At 40.5% G+C, this 19,751-nt stretch overlaps 1 protein-coding gene across 3 annotated transcripts in view; it reads left to right on the top strand.

Annotated features, from left to right (window-relative positions):
• Positions 1-3,872: 3,872 nt before the first annotated feature.
• Positions 3,873-19,751, top strand: part of PITPNB (phosphatidylinositol transfer protein, beta) — a 67,792-nt gene continuing 51,913 nt past the window's right edge. For 2 of the 3 annotated variants that reach the window (XM_011975357.1, XM_011975358.1), the window contains exons 1-3: positions 3,873-4,005; positions 8,835-8,865; positions 12,027-12,172. In XM_011975357.1, the coding sequence (XP_011830747.1) occupies positions 3,986-4,005; positions 8,835-8,865; positions 12,027-12,172 (197 nt within the window). In that variant the 5' untranslated portion in view covers positions 3,873-3,985. Of the gene's footprint in view, positions 4,076-8,834; positions 8,866-12,026; positions 12,173-19,751 lie in introns of all 3 variants that reach the window. The other variant, XM_011975355.1, reaches the window with a different exon arrangement.

The raw sequence follows: 19,751 nt of genomic DNA, 5'->3' as shown, positions 1-19,751 counted from the left end.
TTCAGCCGGGCGTGATGGCAGGTGCCTGTAATCGCAGTTACTTGGGAGGCTTAGGTAGAAGAATAGCTTGAACTCAGGAGGCGGAGGCCGCAGTAAGCCGAGACTGTGCTATTGCACTCCAGCCTGGGCAACTGCAAGAGCAAAACTCCGTCTTGAGCCTGTAATTCCAGCACTTTCGGAAGCCAAGACGGGTGGATCACGAGGTCAGGAGATCGAGACCATCCTGGCTAACACGGTGAAACCCCATCTTTACTAAAAATACAAAAAATTAGCCGAGCGTGGTGGCAGGCGCCGGTAGCCCCAGCTACTCCAGAGGCTGAGGCGGGAGAATGGCAAGAACCCAGGAGGCGGAGCTTGCAGTGAGCCCAGATGGTGCCACTGCACTCCAGGCTGGGCGACAGAGCGAGACTCCTTCTCAAAAAAAAAAAAAAAAAAAAAAAAAAAAAAAAAATATATATATATATACACACACACACACACACACACACAGATGTGCAATTATGTATATAATTTCAGTGGTTCACAAATTCCCTAGGAACCCCACTGACAGGCTTTTCTTCGCATTCCAGGTTAAGAACGGCTACTTTAGGAACTAAATTCATTTATAATATTTAAGTGACCATTCAAATTTCTTTGGCCAGAGTTATGCTATCAGTTAGTGCATAAGCGTTTCACTCACATTGCTCGTGTTCAGAAATCTTTTACCTCGGTAAAATTTACCATCATTCTTACTGTAATGAGCTCTTTGACCTAGAAGTACATACAAGGGAAGTAATGAGATTGGTAGACATATGACACTGGTAGAATTAGTTTAACTGAACATCTGTGTAAAGGCTACCTTTGAGAGTTCAAAGATAGAACAAGGAACACCACACTAAAATAAACCAAAAAAAGGGTTGGCTTTTTGTATCTACAGACAATTACTGGTAAAACTTACATTCCACTTTATACACACATTTGCAAAAATGCACCACAGGCTTCAACATCTTCAGCTGTTATACAAGAAAATGTCACACAACAGGGACATAAATCCACTAGTCTGTTTTTTTCACGTGTATTTGTCTTTTTCTTTATATGTCCTTCTTTCTCATTTTGGGCACTGGTTCGTGGCTTTCCTATTCTCTAGTTCCACTTATAATTCTTTCATTCTGCCATTTTTATCCTTGAAAAAGATGTAGGATTATTTTGTTATACAGATTTCATGTTTTCCAGCAACCTAGCTAATCTTTCCCTCAATAAATACATCTAAACCGGTTACTTTCTTAATCTATCCTTCTCAATTGAGTCTTTTAATATGAACCTTTTGATTGTGACAACAATACATTGCCCCACCAAACAGTTGTAAAATCTAGTTTTAACAGAACCTCCCCAATCCTTGGTATCTGTTCTTCATCCTCCACCATTCCCCAGATGATGTCTGATCACGTCTTCAGCAAGAATTATGTTAGGTTACTTTAGCCAGAACCGGATGTATCCTCTTAATAATTTTCCATCCACTGATCGCCCTAGGTCCAACCATCTTGTTCCTTGGCTACAAATTCTCACTTGCCCATGCTGTGTTCAGAGTTGAGCCCAATCTCTTTCCCAAAATCCCATTACAGTGGTCCGTATACTTATTTCGAAGGTCCTGAATAAAGTCTGCCTTACTATACTTGAACGAGTATCATCAAATAACTTTTTTAAACAATAGGAAAGGGAGGCACCGTCTATATTGTATACTGGTTTGGAGGCATGCTCCATCCAGCATACTGTCTCGTTTATTTCACAAACGTCTGAGTACATCTATGAGAACAATTGTGTTATGCAGACAAAAGAACTAGTGAACACTTGTGGGAGACTTCAAAAATTAGAGAAATGATGTAAAATTTCCTTTTTCTTAATGATTGATAAAGCATGTCAGCCATAAATTTATCTGCAACGTTTAAAAAGTTATATTTTCAACAAGCATAACATGTGGGGAGAAAGAATACAACATAAAATGAGTCCTTACCACATAAATTTGGCAATTAATCTTAATATTACCTCCTTAGACTTTAAAGAACACTCCCTAAGCATACAGATTTATAGTATTCAATCCCTTAATTTTTCTAAATATCTTCTAGAATTTGACTTTAGTCTCCTTTCCACAATTGAGAACAATTATTTCTCATAAAGATGGTCTGCACGCCCCAACTTAACTTTCATCTAGGAAATTAGTGTAATGAATGGACCAGACTTTGACGTTTTTAAAATCTGGATTTGAAACCCGGCTCTGCAAACAAGCTAGTACAAGTCACTTGACTCCCTGAATCTCATTTTATTCCCCCTCGTAAAGCATGCTAAAATACATCTCATAATGTTCTAAGGGTGAAATAAAATAAAACATCTCTATTACTTAGCACAGTACTTGGCATAAAATCCAATGTCCAATCAACAAAGTGGATTCTAAGCTTCTCAACTCTTGCAAGAAAGAGCGTGCGTTTCCTTAAATCTCTGCCCTTACAATAACTAGCACTATTCACACACAAGAGAAACTCGGTGACTCCCTGGAACTGCCTTAGGAGAAAGTGACTGGAAGTTTTGACATTCCAGGAACCACCTCCTAAGGCAAGTCCCTGGGAGTCACTGAGTCACTTCATTTCCATTATTTTTTTTGAGGCAGCCCTAACTCCACAGATGTATATTCCAGTATCAGATACACCAAATGTTTACACAAAAGTGTTTTCGTGATATTTTAATCGTCTTAATAGCCTTTCAATAGGTTCTCATGGTTCTTAGAACACAAATTCTTTACTATGGTCTAGTGATCTAGTTGGTCCCAGCTCATTTGCCACCCTCACTTACGATGTTCTGGCCACACCTGCCCTCTAGCCGATCCTTAAATACCCTAAGCTTATTGCATCCTCGGGTCCTATTTTCCTTAAATACCCTAAGCTTATTGCATCCTCGGGTCCTATTTTCCTCCAACTGGAATGCCCCTCTCACATCCTAACAGGCTAGGTTCAAACACCGCCTCCTAAGACAGCCCTTGTCTTGAGTTTCCCGCCTTTCCCAGTACTCCACTGTATTCATAGCATAGCACTTCCCCACCACCCCAAATTCTCCCGGCTTTTTTCCCAAGTGAGTTGTCTCCTCTAGACTGTGGGCTTCTTGAGAACAGGGACCGTGTCTGCTTTCACATGCCTCCCCACTGCCTCTATAGAACCGTGTCTGGCACAGAGCAAGCCAGCGACCTCCGGGCTGCGGCTTTGAGGCCCATGGCGCATTCGCTGTAACTGCGCGAACTAACTCCCAGAACAGCCCCCTTTCCTGGGTCTCGAGGCCAAGCGCCTCCTTTCCCCCAGAGCGCCTTCGTCGGGAGCGTTGGCCGCTCATCCTGCCGCGTCACAGGTGAGGTTTAGGATTCTCCGCCGCGGTGGACCTCCACGAGACCGCGAAGCAGGTGAACGTCCTCCCGCGGAACGTGAGCTGCCAAGGCTGGGGAGGGGAACAGAAGCTGGCGTCGGCTGCCTCCAGAACCTGTCAGGAGTCTTTTATGTGGACTACGGAGGTGAGGTGTCGGTCAGGGAGGTGGGCCCTGACTCAGAGCAGTAAGAGAGAGCAGAAAACTGGTCACCAAAAAACGGCTTCCAAAGAACCAACTGGAAAACTCACCGGAAAGCGTAGGCTGCCCAAACGCCCCGAGGGACTGAAGCTGAAGGGAGGAGCCCTCGTCAGCGGACAGGAGTGCGCGCGTCGAGTTTGCGCAGCCGCAGTAAAAGCCGCAAGCTCTTCGGCGGGCTGCGCAACCGCAGTGGAGGCCTCGTGTGCCCGGGGTGGGGCACGAAACTGGGCGGAGCTAGGCCCCCTCGCGCGCTGACGCGACTGGTCGCGGCGGAAGGGTGTAGGCACGCAGGCGCTATGGCGGCTCGGGGGCAGGGAGGCGGGGCCGCGCAGGCGCTGTGACAGGCGGTAGCGGCGGCGGCGGCGGTGGTATCGGCGGCAGCTGTGAGGGGGTTCCGGGAAGATGGTGCTGATCAAGGAATTGTAAGTGGGTCCGTGGGCGCGAGCGAGGCCGCGGGACGGCAGTGATGGGAGATTTGTTGATGGAGAAGTGGCAGGATATTCCTAAATCAGAGTCAGCCCTGTGTCAGCCCCTCCCTGCGGGCGCCCCCTCCCTCCCACAGGCGCCCCCTCCCTCCCACAGGCGCCCCCAGCCCCCTCGAAGCCCCTCAGCGAGTGCGCCCCTCGGCCCTCCAGGCACTGCCGTGGTAACACGGCCTCTCTCTTCCCCAGGGCGAAGGCGGCTGGGTCCCGGCCCGAGCGCATGGCTCGGGAAGGCGCGGCCGGGAGTTTCCGCTGGGACCCGCCTTCTCCCCAACCCCCCACCCCTAGTCTGGGTCTGGGCCCACCCCCAGGCCCGCCGGTGGGAAGGAGCCGCAGTCCGAGGGTGGGAGAGACACGTTGATTCTGACTGTGATTTGTCGTCCGGGGTGGAGTCCGCTGGTAACCAGCGGGAGATGGGCTTGCCGGTTGAAGGCAGCCCTCGTGTCAAGACTCGCGGTGGGACGTTGGCGCCCTGAAGTTCGTGCTGGAGCCGGGAATCCGGAAAGCCTCCACTCTGCTGGGCAGCTCCGTTGACTTGACGGGAGACCCTTTTCTCTTTTTGGTTTCCGCATGTTTTAAGATGAGGTGACATCGTGGGCCCCACCTACTTTCTTAGAAGTTAACACGTGGTCTGTCAAATGGAGGGATTTCGAGGTGCATCCGACCGGCCAAGTGCTTTTGTTGAAAAGTCACGGCTTTTCCCACTGGCAAGGACTGTAAACATTACGGAAATCTGCCTGCCTTTGAATGTTCAACTGTCACAGCTGGTTCGTGTCGTCAGCATCCTTTGGGCAGCTAGGGAGGTCGAGTATGGCCCATTCGTTGGTTTTCAAATACTTCACTTTAAATTCTTAGAAACAGTTTTGGCTTAATTTAGCTTTCTTCAGACACCTTAGTGTTCTTAAACCTCCTTTAAAAAGTCATTGATGTCACTTCTCTGAGGCTTGATACCTCCCGAAGACTCCCTGTCTCACCCAGAATAAAAGTCAAAGCCTCTACAACAGCCACAAGGCTTTACACTTTTTTTTCCTGCCCTGATCTCATTTACTACCTTTCCCTTGCTCATTCCATCTTCGCAAGCTTCCTTGCTGTTCATCTACTACTCCAGAGTAAGTTCAGACCAAGGCCTTTCCACCTGCTTTTGTTCCTTTTGCTTGAAGTGTACTTCCCTACGCTCTCTGACTCACCTCCTTCCAGGTCTTTGCTCAGACGTCACCTTCTCAGGAAATCCTTTTCTGAAGACCTAATTGCAGTTCCCACTATTTGGGGTAGTATTTATCTTCCCTGCTTTATCGGTCTCCATAGTACTTATCACCATCCCACGTGCAACACAATTTATTGTTAATTTTTTTCTCCTACTAGTTGTATTCTCTTTTTGCATGTAAGGGCCATGAGTTTGTTTTGCTCACTCTGATATCCCCAGTTTTTAGAAGAGTGCCTCGCATGTAATAGGTGCTCAGTAAATATTTGTTAATGAATTGATGAAAAATGATAACTTTGGCCAGTGACAGGAATTTTGAGAAGAGACATTTTGCCTTTTGTTGGTAGAGTGAAAATTTGCGGTTAAAGCTTATTTATAGTACTGAATATTGGGCTTATATAAAACTTTTTTTTGAAGTCATTTATACGGTGTATCAAACAAGTGTTCATTACTCTGACTTCTATATGATGTAGGTAGATGGGTGACAGACACTAAAACAAATGGAGAAAATAAGAAAGAAGGAAATTGACTTGGCCCAAGTTACACAGCAAGTGAGTTGCAGAACTGATTTTAAATAGATCTAGTCATTTTTCTTTCGTTGGAGTATTTCCTACCTCCAAAAATGTTACAGAAACACAGTGTTCAGTAGGTCCCTCTGACAGTATGTGAGTAGTACGAAGCTAACTCTTGGAAAGCAGTTCCTATTGGGAATTTGCGCACTGTGCTTTTTGCAAACATTTGCTTTCATTATGAAGATTTAAATGTACCCAGATAATGAATGTTGACACGTGCCCAAAGTCTAATTATTTTTCCCAAAGAGTTATAAATTAGATTTCTTGATGTTAACTCTTTATGTGTATCTCCCCTAGATTTTTTTTCCTCCTAGACTTTTTGAAGGTAGGAGCTGTTTCTTAAGTAATGTCAGTATCTAGCACAGCCTCTAGTCCTAACATGCTGTATTCGGTGTTGTTCAATAAAAAATTGATACTTATTACTCTCAAGTCAACTTTCTAAAATTCTTGTTGGTTAGGAGCAATGACTAGCTTGTTCCTATGTGAAGATATTGGCAACTAAAATATTTTCACAAATGTTTGTTGTCTTACAAAATTCTTTTTTTTAAATTTAATTTAATTTAATTTTATTTTTTTGAGGCAGAGTCTCACTCTGTTGCCCAGGCTGGAGTGCAATGGCATCATCTCTGCTCACTGCAACCTCCGCCTCCCAGGTTCAAGCGATTTTCCTGCCTCAGCCTCCCAAGTAGCTGGGACTACAGGCGCACACCACCGTGCCTGGCTAAGTCTTTTGTATTTTTAGTAGAGACAGGGTTTCACCCTGTTGGCCAGGCTGGTCTGGAACTCCTGACCTCAGGTGATCCGCCCACAAAGTGCTGGGATTACAGGCGTGAACCACCACGCCTGACCCTCTATAGAAAATGTTAGAAATGACTTTCGGAGTGGGCTGTTTCCCTTCAAGTTATTATTTAAGCAACAGACGAAGTTACCATTAATGTAAACTCCTGGTTTTAAAGAATTAGTTACAGATTCCATTTGGAAATTATGAGGATTTTCAGACATTTGAACATTTTCGATTGGCACTAAAAGTTGAATACAGCTTTTGGAATAACAACAGAAAATCAAAACCTGTATGTTCCTTTTCCCTTTTACTTGTTAAGCAAATCTTGAAGAAGTTACTTGATTCATTGTTCTGAATGTCTTAATCAGTCACTTCCATTTTTTGAAAGAAATTTCCTTGAAAGTGTTCTTATATAAAAATAGGGATCTTCCTGTTAGTGAGTATAAAATTACTCAGCAGTGATTCTTTGGTTTTGTGAAACTTCAGGGAAGACTAACTTTTCCTTCTCTATCCCTTCCTTCCATTCCCTCTGCAATCCATCATCTTGGTTCAGGCCTTTGTGACAGTTCTTGCCTAGCCTCTCAAAAGATAACTTTCCCCACTTCTCCTGCTTGTCAGTGTTTTTAACCACCTGCAGATGACTTCTTCAGGTCAACTGTAGTTGTCACCTCTTGGAACAACCTGGGATTCCTTATTGCCAAATGGATTTAATGGATTTCTTACCATAGTATTCCAGGTCCTGATAATCTGCTCCCAGCCTATAGCTTTCTAGTCTCCCCTCCCCCATTTTATGTTCTGGGACAGTGAGCAAGTTAGTGTGTACTGAGGAGAGAACTAAAATGATTCGGAATTTTTAGGTATGGAAGGATTTACAAGAAGTTTGTTCTTGATGGAGAGTAGAAATTAGTGACCATTGTGGGTTTGAGAATGTTAATTGTTTTTGAATCACCATTATCAGAAAGACAGAGCGGTGAGTAACTCAGTAGTCAAAGGGGAGGGAGTAACAGACGTGTTGTACATGTTGGAGATTGAGATAATGTGAACATTCAGGCATAGATGTTTGAGGAGAGTAGGGAGAAAGGAGTAGGTGGAAAGTGTAGCTGGAATGCAAACTAGATATAATCTGGGTTGTATTACCCTCTTCATACTTACAAATAAGAAAGACTATTAAAAAAGAATGCCTAGGCCAAAAAGATTGTCACTAATACAAAAAGTAAGCTAAATGGCTCTTACTGTAAGAAAAAAATGAAAAGAAATTATAGCTGAAAAGAAATTGGAATGAGGAAAACTATTGAAAATTTTCCATAAAATGACAGGTAAGATTAGGAAAGTCTGAGAAGGATCGTATACCCCCATCCCCCAAAAAAGGAAGTTGCTGTCTTGGAATCAACTGTAATTATATACAGGGATGGTCTTGATTTTCAGAATTTATGGTGGAAATAAATTAAGGACTCTCCTTATAAAATGTAGAGATAAAATGCAATATTTTGATAAAATAATATACCATGATATTGTTTTTGGACTTGGTCTTTTAAGACTGCTTGCAATGGAGCTATAATGACATCTTTTTGATATATACAGTAAGAAACTCTTGGATAGGATCAAACATATGTCAATCTCATATTGTATATATGCTGGAAGGGATTATTATAAGCGTCAAGTGGTTTCCATAGTAAAATTTTTTCTTATTAATTCTACACGACTCCTTATTTTTATCTCAGTAAACTTGAGGAATAATTGAATAGTAGGGGAACAGTTTCTGGAAGCGTTTATTCAATGAGATTCAAGACACGTATTCTGTAAGAAGCATCATAAAAACAAAATGCACAGTATATAGGTGGAGAATGAAACCATTCTAAAAATTTTGTCAGGGCAACCTGACCAGACAATCTACAAATAATACATTCTGTACCCTGCAGTTTTCAATGTTGAGTTTTCTGTTTTTTCTTTACTCACAAGAATCTCTGCAGCTGCTGTTTGGGGTCCTGGGAACACTAAATGCAAATGATCATTGAGACCCAGGAATGATAGTTTTACTTCCCCAATTAGGGTGTAGGCATTACAAAGACCCTCTTCCATAAATGACACCCTTGTATTTTTTGATTTAAGAGACCTGTCTCTGTTATCATTGGATTTAAGGTGAAACCTCTTCAGGGATCTGTGTTTAAAGCTATTTCATATGTAATATATATATTTTTTTCTTTTGTCTTTTTAGCCGTGTGGTTTTGCCATGTTCTGTTCAGGAGGTGAGTTTTTCTTGCTTCTGCATCATTTCATTGGTATATGTACTATACTTTGATATGTTACTCTAAACTCACATTTTCATAGTATTGATTTACCTTTTCCTTCCACCCTACGTGACAAAATTAATTATATGAATGATAATTGCAATGAATTGCAAAATGAATTAAATGAATGATAATTTCTTGCTACACTGTCTTGTTTTGGAAGAGTCTAAAGAATGTAGTTTAACTTCCTGTCTAGTGCAGGAATTCTTTCTACAACATCCTAGAGAAATGAGGCTCCAGCCTTAGCTTAAGTACTTTAAGGTTAAGTAGCTTGCTACTTAGGGAAGCAGTCTACTTTACTGTTGGACATTTTAAACATTTGTGTTTGAACCAAAATCTGCTTTTCCTATAATGCTTGACTCTTGTTTGCAGTTTATCCCATTTGAGCAATGGGAAATAAGCCTGTTCTGTCTTGCAGTGGTTAATCCTTCAGGTTTTCTGATGGCAGCTCTCCCCTCCAGGCAACCCCATTCCCCACAAGCACTTTTATTTCATCTTAGAAAGTCTCAAGGTTAAACATTCCCAGCACATTCACTTGGCTCAATACAGCATGAAATGTAGACTTCCTACCAGCTGGTCCTATTACTATATGTGTTGTAATTGTTGATTTGAACTGAAAACAGTATTCCAGACATGGTGTGACCAGCACATAACTGTAAGAGCTTCTTGTTTTCCTCAGCCTGGACGTGATACAGAAATATATCACCTATTCAGAACTTGCATGTCCTGCAGTTATAGCCATGTGTAGTGTAGCCAAGAATGAAGATAAGAGCAGAAACAGCTTCTGAGAAATCAAGATATATATAGCAAAACCCATAAAACCCTCTAGGCTCTTCTTTAACTTGCACACAGTTCCCATTTGCTCAGTTATCTGGTTTTCCTAGAGCTGACAGTAGATTAGAAGCAGTGACTTGAAGTGGGACAAAACAAACTGATAACCTAAGAAGTGACAGCTGACAGAAGACAGAAAGAAATGCAGGAAGTGAAAAAGAGTAGCTCTCTGGCACTGTTTAGTGTAGACTTGAACACAGTTGTGTATATCTGAGGAGGATTCACTACATTAAAACACTCCAGAGAAGCCAGGCACCCTGTTCTCTGTTTGCACAATTGATTGTTTGAAGTTGAGTGTGGAAATTGACATTAGTTTCTGTTAGAATTTTTCTTTTGGTTTCAGCTGGTTGAATCAACTTGTCCAAAATCTCTCTGAGTCTTGGTATTGTCACTGAAAGTACTCTTCTCAGCTTTTTGTTGTACTCCCCCTTTTTTTTGGAGATGGTGTCTCACTCTGTCGCCCAGGCTGGAGTGCAGTGGCACGATCTCAGCTCTCTGCAACCTCTGCCACCCAGGTTCAAGCAATTCTCCCTGCCTCATCCTCCCTAGTAGCTGGGATTACAGGCACCCACCACCGCACCTGGCTAATTTTTGTATATTTAGTAGAGACTGGGTTTCACCATATTGGTCAGGCTGGTCTCGAACTCCTGACCTCAAGTGATCCACCTGCCTCGGCCTCCCAAAGCCCTGGGATTACAAGCATGAGCCACTGTACCAGGCCTACATGCACTTTTAAAACATGCCTTCTGTGTTTATTTCTTATTCTTTTTTTTTTTAATTTTTTATTCTTAAAAAAGGAGAATGAGAGAAAGCCTAAGTAGCATGCCATGAAATATCAGTCCATTAACATTTTTTTGTATACAGTTCTTTTGAATTTTTGTTATTGTGTGTTCATTAACAAAATGAAATTTATCTTTTGACTTAGACTCATTTTAGTCCTGTTTTAGAATATGATAGTGTTTAAAAGTACATGTTGAAGGTATTTAAGGATCGTGGCATTATTAGACCAACCCTAGTGTTGTATCATGGAAAGCCGAAAGGAGAAATACAGTCCTCTCTGCAGGCCCTACAGACATTTATTTTGGGAACATTTTAGAAATATGTTTGGTTTCAACTTCCCAAACACTTGCAAATTGAGTAAGAGTGTGTGTGGGGGTGTGTTTTTAAATTTAACTAATGGGCAAGATAGCAGCGTATCTCCATGCGATTTATAGGTACGAATATTTACTGAGCTTAAACTACCGGTTGTTTTGGTCCCTCACATAAAATGTTAGTTTTGAAATTACAAGTTCTTAGAGGTAGATTTTTGTAGCTTTTCTTTGAAAATATGCTTATAAAGAAAAAATACACTTCTTCAAGCTGTTTTCATTAGAAGGAAGAAATTTAGCCAAATTTGAAGAGATGGAAGGTAGTGCCACGGTTGGGTCACTGGAACAAATAAGAACACGAGAACTTTTCCCAATATTTGTTGGAACTAGTGCAGAAAATACAGCTGACTTACAGATATATTGACGCAGGCTTCTGAGATTTCTGATTTATGTTAAATGAAATAGAAACTACTGTCAGCAATTTCCTGCCTTTTATGGTAATATGTGTATAGTTATATTACTTTAAAAACAGTTTCTGTTTGTTTACTTGAGGACTCAAAATGAACATTTCTGATCTTGGGCCCCCAGTACTGTTTCTGGTTAGCTGAGGAAGGACCAAATTGGGTGTATCATAAATAAGTCAAGGAAAAAACGACCCCGGAAGTCTACTAAGATTTGGACTATCTATTATGTTTCTTTGGATCTCCAGGCTTTTGTTATTATAGTTTACATCCTTCCCCTTTATCATTAAGAACAATATGCTGGTTGCTCAGCTTTAGTTGGCAAAGTGCCAGTTGTATTTCTGCCATAACTTGGAATTTTGTGAAGTTAAATGAGAAATAATAGAGGTGAAAATGCTTTGTAAAGTACAAATATGTATTGTTCAGAAGTTGAAGCAAGTTTTGAGACATTTTCTTGATAAATAGATAGTGTAAAGGCACCAAAGTATTTGTAACTGGCAAATTTTTTGAATAATGAAAGTTCTATAAAATACAGGTTTTTAAAACTGTATAATCATTTGCAGTTTGTCTTCCTAAACGTATTAATTTCTAATTTGAGTTGTGTTCTCATATTGAACACAGTTGTGCTGAATGGTTTGGATATGCTTTTCTATATCTTGTTTATTATTAAGATTTTAGCATACAAAATTTCTGCAATTACTACTGACTTACTGAATTTCTGTGTTCTTTGAAATTTCAGTATCAGGTTGGGCAGCTTTACTCTGTTGCAGAAGCTAGTAAGAATGAGACTGGTGGTGGAGAAGGAATTGAAGTCTTAAAGAATGAACCTTATGAGAAGGATGGAGAAAAGGGACAATATACACACAAAATTTATCACCTAAAGAGGTAAGCGGTGTTCACATTTGACCTGGCTTACTTATGATGCATGTAACTAGCTAACTTAACTAGTAGATGTGAAGTACATTTTTCATTTCAGTGTGATCATATGTCACATTTTAATTTTTTGAAAGAACCTCCTCCTTTATTTGTTATTTGTAAATTAGAGAAGTATTATATCTGCTTATAACAAAAATTCAAATAAAAACTTAGTCCCTGCTCCTTGCCATCAAATATTTGTAACACAGAGAGAAACACCAGAAGCAGCTTAGAGTTTATCCTTCTAGATCATTTTCTGTATATATTCAAAGGAATTTTTAAAACATAGATAGCAATGTATTACTTGTATCAATTTTAGTTTTCTACAACAAATGGACCATATGAATGGTTTTGCAGTTTGCTTTATTTCTCATGAACATCTTCCATATTGTTATTTAATATCTGTGTGATTCTTTTTAAAGCTGAGTAAAATTTCTTCTGGACGTAGTTTACTTAACTATTCCCTACATTGTAAGTCCATTTAGGTATTTTAGATATTTTCTAGTTTTTGTCTGTTATAAATAATGTTTCTGGCCAGGTGTGGTGGCTCACATCTGTAATCTTAGCACTTTGAGAGGCCGAGGCAGGAGGATTGCTTAAGCCTAGGAGTTCAACACCAGCCTTGGCAACACAGGGAGACCCCATCTCTACAACAACAACAACAAAAACAAATTGACCTGGCACAGTGGCTCATAGCTGTAATCCCAGCACTTGGAAGGGTGAGGCAGGTAGATCATGAGGTCAAGAGATCGAGACCACCCTGGCCAACATGGTGAAACCCTGTCTCTACTAAAAATACAGAAATTGGCTGGTTGTGGTGGCGCACACCTGTAGTCCCAGCTACTTGGGAGGCTGAGGCAGGAGAACCGCTTGAACCGGGGTGGTGGAGGTTGCAGTGCGCCGAGATCATGCCACTGCACTCCAGCCTGGTGATAGAGTGAGACTCCGTCTCAAAAAAAAAAAAGAAAAGAAATTAGCGGGACATGGTAGTATATGCCTATGGTCCCAGCTACTTGGGATGCTGAGGTGGGAGGATCTCTTGGACCCAGGATTTAGAGGTTGCAGTGAGCTATGATCACGGCACTTCAGCCTGGGCAAAAGAACAAGACTCTATCTCTAAAAATAAACTTTTGTGAACATGGTTGTACATGTGTCTGTATGCCTTAGGTTACTGTTCCTAAGATAAATATTAGGAGAAATTAATAAAAGGACTGCTGGGAGAACCTGCACCTTTTAAATTTTGATATTACTGCCAAAATTGCCCTTACAGAGTTTAATAGTATTTTTCCATATTTTTCTTTTTAATTTTTGCTAATTTCATAGACAAAAAATAGTCTCTTGTTAAAATTCGTATTTCTTTATTAATGAGGTTGAATGTCTTTTTATGTTAATTGACCGTTTGAGTTTCTTGTATGACTTTTGACTCTTATCCTTTCTTCATTGTTTTTTTTTCTCTTTGGTTTAGTTTTTTTGCACATTCCCCTAAGTTTGACAGTCTAATCTGTATCTTTGGCATAAATATTTTAAAACAAAAAGTGCTGGCCAAGTGCAGTGGCTCACACCTATAATTCCAGAACTTTGGGAGGCTGAGGTGGGAGGATTGCTTGAGCTCAGGAGTTTGAGACCAGTCTGGGCAATATAGCGAGACCTCATCTCTACAAAAAGAAAAAACAAGCAAAAAAAAAAAAAAGGTGCTACCAGTATTTAGCTAAGGGCAGAAGACCAGTAATGGCTGCTAAGAGTCCATTTTGTCATTAGTCTCCCTAGTTAATTACAGGTGGGAGATCTTTTCTCTTGCCTCTATTCTCTTCCTATGGAAATGAATCATACTCATGTTTTGTGGAACTCCTTAAAGCTGTAGGTGTCATGATCAGAAGTTTTTTATATTTCCTCAGCTTAACTCTGCTGCTTGGTTTATAGTGACCCATAACCTACTCATCCTTGGTTTATAGTGACACATAATCTTACCACTTTATAGAACCTTACATTTTAGCATTATTTTCTCTTAGAATACAGCATTTCTTTGCTTCTGTTGCAGGTTTCACTTGAGAAATAAGGCAGTAACTCTGATCAATCAATTATCCGTAGAGAAGGTCTTTTCATGGTTTCTATTAATTTGTTAGTACCCTAAGTGTATCTGAAAAATATGGCTACGGAGAGAAGATTTTGGCATTCCAGATGGTATAGTCGATATAGTATTTAAAGTTTTGAATTTGCTTATATATACTCAGCTTTCTTTTTCTAGCATTTTTGCATTTACCTGTTAATTGAATTATACCACCACATACAAACGTTCTCTTAAAGACACTGGACTCTTCCTGGGGGTTCTAAAATAAGCCAAAAAGTTTGATGTATAAAATTTTTTCTTGGCCTCTGATGTCCTGTTTAGATCACTTTCCTGTAAGTAAATAAATTTGAAATAGATTCAAAATGTCCTCTGGTTGAAATCTAAGAGTTGAAATGTTGAGGAAGTGTTTGATACATTCTTGCATGGAAAAGAACAGTTTGAAATAATATGTAATACATGTTACATGGTTTTGGAAAAAAAATTAGAAAAAAAAAAAGCCTAAAAGAGGTGCATTAAAAAATTACCCATATCCCACTACCAGGTGATAAATATACTCTTCTGCATTTTCATTTTTATGAAAAAGAAGAGGAATGTTAAATATGATTTTTGAGACAGTTGATTTAGGTAACACTGCAGTCAAGAATAAGGAGTCTCATAAGTTGAAGAGGGCTAGATAAATATGGTTAGTGCAAGAGATATTCTTATTCTGGAGAGATTATTTGGGGATGAGGTTCAGAATTCCTCTCAGGCTGTTAGTGGGTTAAATAAAAGATTTTGGCTCTCTGGCAGCCAACCTTCCAGCACATTTGGGCTTGTAGAACAGCTTCTCCATTCCTAGGAGGAGCGGGGTTCCCTGTGGTTTTACCCTTTCATGCACTCATTTACTACTAATTGCAGTCCTGAGAAATAGACAATATTCATATTGTACCTAAGACACTAAGGCACATATTTACCCAAGGTCACAGGTAATAAGTGACGGAATAGTGACAGAGACCTAGGTGCTCTGATTTCAAATCCCACACCCTTTTGTCCCAGGTGCCTAATGAGTACAAGGCACTCCCTTGAGAAGGGAGAGAGGGGATCTGATGGGATGGCGAGGGTTATTTGATTCCCATGGAAGGTTGGCCTTATCACACAAAGATGGCAGCTGTGGGCAGAAGCACAGAGAGGAATGAGTCAGGAAAGGGAAAAAGGCAAGACGGTGGCAGTAATGGGTCTCAGGCAGCATGGCAAATAATGACTATTCTGACAGTAGTGAGAAACAAAAACCTATCCAATAGATAAACTGGGCAAAACAAGGCCCATTTGCTGTCCTCTGGAGGAAGGAATGGCTGTGGGGCAGTCAGATGTCCACACTGACAAATTTGTCTGTCAACATTGAAAGCACATTAGCCACAGGATAAACATGTTATGGAAGGGCAAAGAATCATTTAGTAGTACGTGCTGAGGCCTTCACTGTGCTGCAGGAAGGACATCCATCCCAGGACAAGCCTGAAGGTGTAGCCCCATCAGACTTACAGTTTTCTTTAGGGCATCAGCTCAGCATGCTGAAGACATACCCACAGTCCCTACTAGTTTTAGAGCTCTCCCTGAGGAAGTTAAATGTGTGTCCAGTAATATGTTTGCTTTTTCAGCATTTACTCCATAAATTATCCTAAGCTGGGTGCACTGTCACTGTATAACATCAATAAAACTACAAACTTGACTAAGGCCACCAAGGCCTTATTTTACTTTTGAGATACTTGAAATTCTGAGATCTGCTTTAGCCAGTATAACTCAAGTCTCTGGATCCCCTGACCTGTGTGCTTTCCCATTTCAGCAAAACACTTCTTGGTGGCATATACACTTAATCTCAACCAGAAGGTTGAGAAACAGTCTTTGTGATTACTGACAAAATTCAAAAGTTGTTGACTCATTGCACAGGACATTTGAAATGTCTGGTTTCCTTGAATCTCAGGCAATAAATCATCTCATGGGAGAATGAGATTTTGTCCCTATTTTATTTGATAACTTAGAGTGAGTGGTTGCCCATGGTAATTCTGAACAGAAGATCTAGTATTTATGTATTTTTACTGTGTGCTGATCACTGGGTTATTGGAAGTGTTTCAGTTGGGAGTTTATTCATTCCTCACAGCAACTTTTTGTAGTGAGGAAACTGAGGTCCAGAAAGGTTTAACTTACCCCATGTCTCACTGCTATTTGGTAGCAAAGATAGGACTTGAACACAGCCCGACTCCAGAACCTGCCCTCTTAACCACTTTGCTTAGCTAACCACTTTGCTCTACATCTAAGTCCTGTGGTAGAGTTATTTTCCATTTCCTGAAGTTAAATGGGAGTTTACAGAAAAATTCTTCCAAAACCACAGGTTTCACCGTCTCTTACTTTCTCTGAAGTCTTTAACGTCTAAAGTCTTCTTCCAAAATAAAGCTAAACTTAACAAGGTATTTAAGATTCCAATTGTGTAAGTCCATCCAGAACAAAAACCTTCGGCTCTAAGCAAGCCAGTCTCTTTGTTATCTTCCTAACATAAACTGTTCAACCCACCCTGATTTTTTTCAGCTCCTTATGCTGAAGCCTCTCATAACCTGCTTGGTTTTCTGAGTACACCTCAGAACTATCCTATGCGGAGGCTTTCCATGGCTGATTTTATTCACTTTGATCCCTCTTCCCTAAACCCATCATATTTGTCATTTCTACTTATTTTGATACCTAGTCATATATTTCCATATGTGCATGTTTGTCTTGTTGTATCCCATTTTCCACTAAAGTTTGTTTCTTTAATACTCGCTTAGTAGTAGATGGTAGTGAAAGAGGAAGGAATTTACCAGGCAGAGAATTTTAGAGCATGACAAAGAAATGTGTTGAAACTTTCAGATGGTATTTCAGAGAAAAGCCTGTAGCTTTCCTGAGACCTCCCTGTACGAACACACTGACCAGTCCTTTTTGTTAGTTTATTTGCTCACCCTTCTTGGGGAAAGTCAGCTTTATTCTTTCTTATTCTGCATAAGTGTTACACTTTCGCCATCTTCAGTCAGTCCTGATTGATGGGGAATTTACAAAGCTTTGCCAACTCCAGAACCACCTTGTTTCCCAAAGGTCAAAACAGAAGAGGTTTTTATTGAAAAATCGTTATTTTAAAATTTCATGTGGTTCCAAGGTAAGAGTTCATTTTTGTAAGCAAAAGGAGTCATTTGCCAGGAACTTAAATTATGTTTAAAAATGAGAAATTTAAATCACCTGAAAATGAAAGGATTGATTGTATATACTTCTTCACATTCAGAGAGCATCTTGCACATGTAAGAAATTAATAGGCCGGGTGCGGTGGCTCGCCTGGAATCGCAGCACTTTGGGAGGCCAAGGCGGGTGGATCACTTGAGGTCAGGAGTTAGAAACCAGCCTGGCCAACATGGTGAAACCGTGTCTGTACTAAAAATACAAAAAATTTAGCTGAGTGTGGTGGCAGGCACCTGTAATCCCAGCTACTTGGGAGGCTGAGGCAGGAGAATTGCTTGAACCTGGAAGACGGAGGTTGCAGTGAGCCAAGATCATGATTGCTCTCCAGCCTGGACGACAAGAGTGAGACTCCGTCTCAAACAAAAAAAAAGAAAAAGAAAAATTAATAAATGCCAGCCAAATATAATTTGTTCTTGAGTCAAGATTTAGCCATGATAGACACATGTTATTTGTCATTATATGTAGTTTAGTCCTAAATTTTTCACAGTTTCAAAGTTTTCCAAATCAAGTGATCCTATTTCAGAAAAATATCAGTGTTTTCTGAAATGTATTGTTTCCTCTTGATGGTGTATCTCATTTTTCATTTATTACTCCCCTTTTATTGGGTGAAAAAAAACCTCTCTCTGTTTTTTGTTTGTTTTGTTTTGTTTTGTTTCTGAGACAGAATCTCGCTCTGTCGCCCAGGCTGGAGTGCAGTGGTGCGATCTTGGCTCACTGCAAGCTCCGCCTCCCGGGTTCATACCATTCTCCTGCCTCAGCCTCCCGAATAGCTGGAACTACAGGCGCCCGCCACCATGCCTGGCTAATTTTTTTTGTAGTTTTAGTAGAGACGGGGTTTCACTGTGTTAGCCGGGATGGTCTCCATCTCCTGATCTCATGATCTGCCCACCTCGGCCTCCCAAAGTGCTGGGATTACAGGCTTGAGCCACCGCACCCGGCCCTCTCTTTGTTTTTTATGATTCTCTAGGACTTTAGAGTCTCCTTCTCCCAGAAGTTAGCCAGTTTGTGTCTGGTTATTTTATTCCCTTCCCACAAACTGGGGTTTTAAATCATTTCTGTAATTTCCCTCCTGATGTATCTTCTTTGTATCCTTATGTATCTCCATCAGTACTATTTATAATCAATCTCTCTAAAAGAGAGAAGTTACCATTCTCTCTTTTAGACTTGTCTCCAGGCTGATATTTTGCCATCCGTTCTTTTTCTGGCTTTAAAATTAATTGAGATATAATGTATATGCCATAAAATTCGTTCTTTTAAAATGCATACTTTAGTAGTTTTTGGTATATTCACAGAGTTGGGCAACTGCCATTGTTACTTAATTTCAGAACATTTTCAACAATCCAGAAAGAAATCTCGTATTCATTAGCAATCACTGACTGTTACCCCCTCCTCCTAGCGCCTGGCAACCACTGATCTACTGTCTGTGTAGATGTACTGTGGATATTTTGTGTAAATGGAATCATGTAATATGTGGCCTTTCATGATTGACTTCTTTCACTTAGTGTGTTTTCAAGGCTTGTCTGTGTTAAAGCATGTATCAGTACTACTTTGATTGCTGAGTAGTATTCCATTGTGTAGACCTGCCCACATTTTGTTTATCCGTTCATCAGTTGTTGAACATTTGGGTTGGTTGCACTTTTGGCTGTTATGAGTAATGCTGCTGTTAACATTTGTGTATACTTTTTTGTGTGTGTGTGAACATGTTTTCAGTTCTCTTGGAGATATATATTGCTGTGAGTGAAATTGGCTGGGTCATATGATCACTCTATATTTAACCTTTTGAGGAACTATCAAGCTGCTTCCCAAAACAACTGCACCACTTTGTAATGTTACCAGCAGTGTATGAAGATTTCAGTTCCTCCACATCCTCGTTATCTTTTTTATTACAACCATTCTAGTGTGTGTGAAGTGGTATCTCATTGTGGTTTCAATTTACATTTTCCTGGTGATTAATGATGTTAACATCTTTTCAAGTGCTTTTTGGTCATTTGTATATCTTCTTTGTTTGAAGAATTATCTGTTCAAATCTCGGATGCCCACTTTCTTTTTAGTATTTTTTGTTTGTTTGTTTTTTGGAGACCAGGGTCTCACTGTCGTCTAGGCTGGACTGCAGTTGCTTGATGATAGCTCACTGTAGCCTTGAACTCCTGGGCTCAAGCAATCCCGCCACCTCAGCCTCTCAAGCAGCTGGGACCATAGGTGTGCACCACTGTGCTCTGCTAATTGTTTTTTTTTTTTTTTTTTTTT

This window comes from Mandrillus leucophaeus, unplaced genomic scaffold, assembly GCF_000951045.1.
Source record: "Mandrillus leucophaeus isolate KB7577 unplaced genomic scaffold, Mleu.le_1.0 Scaffold154, whole genome shotgun sequence".
In the NCBI taxonomy this organism is placed as follows: domain Eukaryota; kingdom Metazoa; phylum Chordata; class Mammalia; order Primates; family Cercopithecidae; genus Mandrillus; species Mandrillus leucophaeus.
Note: the sequence above shows the minus strand (reverse complement) of the source record. Positions and strands in the feature narration are given on the sequence as shown.